The sequence below is a fragment of the Bombus huntii genome, chromosome 3, assembly GCF_024542735.1.
Source record: "Bombus huntii isolate Logan2020A chromosome 3, iyBomHunt1.1, whole genome shotgun sequence".
Classification (NCBI taxonomy): Eukaryota; Metazoa; Arthropoda; class Insecta; order Hymenoptera; family Apidae; genus Bombus; species Bombus huntii.
Window position 1 is genome coordinate 2,887,649 of NC_066240.1, and position 2,880 is coordinate 2,890,528.

The 2,880-nt window shown below is 31.7% G+C and overlaps 1 protein-coding gene across 1 annotated transcript; it reads left to right on the forward strand.

Annotated features, from left to right (window-relative positions):
• The first annotated feature begins 1,322 nt into the window (after positions 1 to 1,322).
• Positions 1,323 to 2,745, forward strand: LOC126864318 (mitochondrial coenzyme A diphosphatase NUDT8). Its single transcript, XM_050615585.1, has 2 exons — positions 1,323 to 1,569; positions 1,921 to 2,745. Exons 1-2 carry the CDS (start codon positions 1,525 to 1,527, stop codon positions 2,599 to 2,601), a joined length of 726 nt encoding a protein of 241 aa, XP_050471542.1. The 5' UTR covers positions 1,323 to 1,524; the 3' UTR covers positions 2,602 to 2,745.
• The last annotated feature ends 135 nt before the right edge of the window (positions 2,746 to 2,880 follow it).

Genomic DNA, 2,880 nt, shown 5'->3' on the forward strand with positions numbered 1-2,880 from the left:
TTAATCTGTAAATGTCAGTTCCTCAAATTCTATATAGTATAAAATGCTTAACACCTGAATGTACGTTATCTAATTTTACTACAAATTATCAGTGATATTCATAGTTATTATGTACAAATTAATACAAATTAATTCCGGCTAACAACTAGTTTACGTAAATAAACATTAAAATCGATTGATCTTCACTTTTTTTCTATACAAATATACAAAATTAACAAATTGAAAAACATTGTAGCACTTGTTATTACCATTATTACTATCTGCTATCATCGTTCGTACGTAATTAAATTTTGTATCAATATACATATGTAATATTATGACACATCTATTTGTTGCGTAATTGTTGTAGAGCTGAAATGAAATATCGGAATTGGTTTCTAGAAGTTTACCATTCCTCATAAATCGATTTATAATACATTACTTGCTCGTATTTCGACGTATTACCACCTAAATCAATTCGAATGTATTCTAGCCTTGGGGCAAAGACTCTTTCAATCGTTACTATGGATTTATTCGTCGCAACAAGATAAAAATCTCGAAACGTAAGAACATTAGAATTTTCGTAGAAACGAGAAATGCTTTCAAGATTCACTTTGCACATTGTTTGTACGTTGTGATCTAGGTCACGGTTAAATAATAAATTAACATGCACAATGCATTCGCAATGTGTTGTGAAAGTTGAAGCCTAAAAATCAAATTTTTATATTAACATGATTGGAATAATATATGATAAATTGATTTTACATTTTGAAAATTGACAATAATTGGTAAACTAACCACTAAAAATTGAATTAGAACCTATATTGCAATATACTGTGAAAGAACATCTTCGAGATTTTCGAATCCAGAATATGTGCATTTCGTGACAAATAATAGATTATTCCTTAGCCATGTATGTACATATATTCAGGGAAACGTTAATTTGGACAGCAACCGGACGTTCAGCATCATTCTTTGCATCGGTCTTTCGTAATACATAATATCATATCAATTGTGAAAGGTAATATTTAGGTTCTTCCTGTTTTTTGTGATTTTAAGAAATTTAATGAGAATTAAATGACGAGTAAAAAACACATATATATGCATGATTCAGTAAATATTTTAATTGCCATTAAATACCTAGGAATGATGGGTTTTGCAAGCGATTAAAAATCTGTTTAATAATTATTACAGAAGACATCCTTCGATTAGTAAGTGTATGAAATGTTTAAAACAGAATACGTAATAATAACAAACTGTACAAAAATAAGATAAGATGATATAAACACGAGTTAGGAGACTAACATTACATATGATCGGTACATCGATTACCATATTTAAAAAAGAGATCGTTTAAATCCGATTGATCGGACATCTAGTAGCTGTGCATAAAATCATCGTAATGGTAGGCATATTGCAAGAGATTCTTGATAAATTGAGCATCAAGGCTAGCTACGTTTTAAGTAGACCGTATTTCTTTCTCACAATTTCTGATCTCTCATCATACGTAACGTAGAAAGTATTTCTGGGATATAACTTGCATCAATGAAACTCTATTCCTTTTCTTTACGCTGTTTACAGCGTTGTTTTGTAAGTATTTTTTTTTTCACGTGAAAGTTGTCATATATTCCCTTGCTTCATTCTTTGTATACCAGATGGCGCTTCTTTCGCGAATATTGGTTCATTTATTTTCAAATAATAGTGGCGAAAGCAAAATGTATTAACATTGAATATACGAAATTTTTTATTCGTTTCTTTGGCTTTATTTTTAGCATTTGAAAAGAAATGTCACTGCTGTTGAATTATTAACATTTCAAAGATATGTTTAATCAGCCTCTTTTAGCATGTAATGTACGAAAACGACTAAAATGTCCGCGCTTCGATACCATTGATTGTCATCGTAATATCGCACTAAAAAAATGTTTCTTCTTTACAAAAAAGTCGACGGAAACCCAACAAGGCTTAAATGCGATCAAGCTGGAATATTTGAAACCAGAAGTTGTGCTTAGTGAGAAAAATCGGAAATCTTTTATCGAGAAGTTCAAGGCCAGTAGAGTACCACAGGTAGATGGTAATGCGATTCCTCAGGCCGCTGTTTTAGTGCCATTATGCATGCACAAAGGAGAACTTGGTTTCTTATATACCTTAAGATCAACCAAATTATCTTCGAATCGTGGACAAGTCTCATTTCCTGGTGGAATGCACGACAAAGAGGATCATAGCCTGGAAGAAACTGCATTACGTGAAACATGGGAAGAACTTAAGATTCCAAGGGAGAAAATCGACGTTTGGGTCTCCGGTAACATGATTGATAAAAAGAACGTTATGGTGTTGCCAGTTTTCGGCTATATCGGTGAAGTTGATCCAGAAAAGCTTCAAATTAATGTAAACGAAGTAGAAGAAGCTTTTTTTCTCAGCTTAAAAAATCTCTGCGATCTTTCAGTGTGTCGGTTTACTCAGTTCCGTGAAAACTACACTTTACCGGTTTATTTAGGAGGGAAACACCGTGTTTGGGGTTTCACTGCAGCAATAACACATATGGCCTTAAATGCTCTCGTACCTGATGCCTATAAGCACAAACTCGTTCGTTCACGGTCAATGTTACTAGAAAAAAGGAGATAAAAATATTTGTTAATCGTGAAATTGTATTGTATATAATTTGTATTTCATCCCTTATTTACATGTATATATATATGTGTGTGTATATATATATATGTCATAATTGATATAAAGAATTAAAAAAAGAGTTATGATTTCTCTTCCCCATTATGTGGAATATGTTTGAAAAATGCATACATATTTGTAGTTTAAGAGGAAGCATTCTAAATCATATGTATATAATTACATATACATATTTAGTTCAATACTACATATGTAGATGTCACTGGCCACAGGATGAAT

What these genes read in the sequence shown, in the direction of transcription:
- LOC126864318 (XM_050615585.1), top strand. Translation starts at nt 1,525, where the DNA reads ATGAAACTCTATTCCTTTTCTTTACGCTGTTTACAGCGTTGTTTT. An exon ending in GCTGTTTACAGCGTTGTTTT is followed by an intron (nt 1,570 to 1,920) that starts GTAAGTATTTTT and finishes TTTACAAAAAAG; the next exon opens with TCGACGGAAACCCAACAAGG.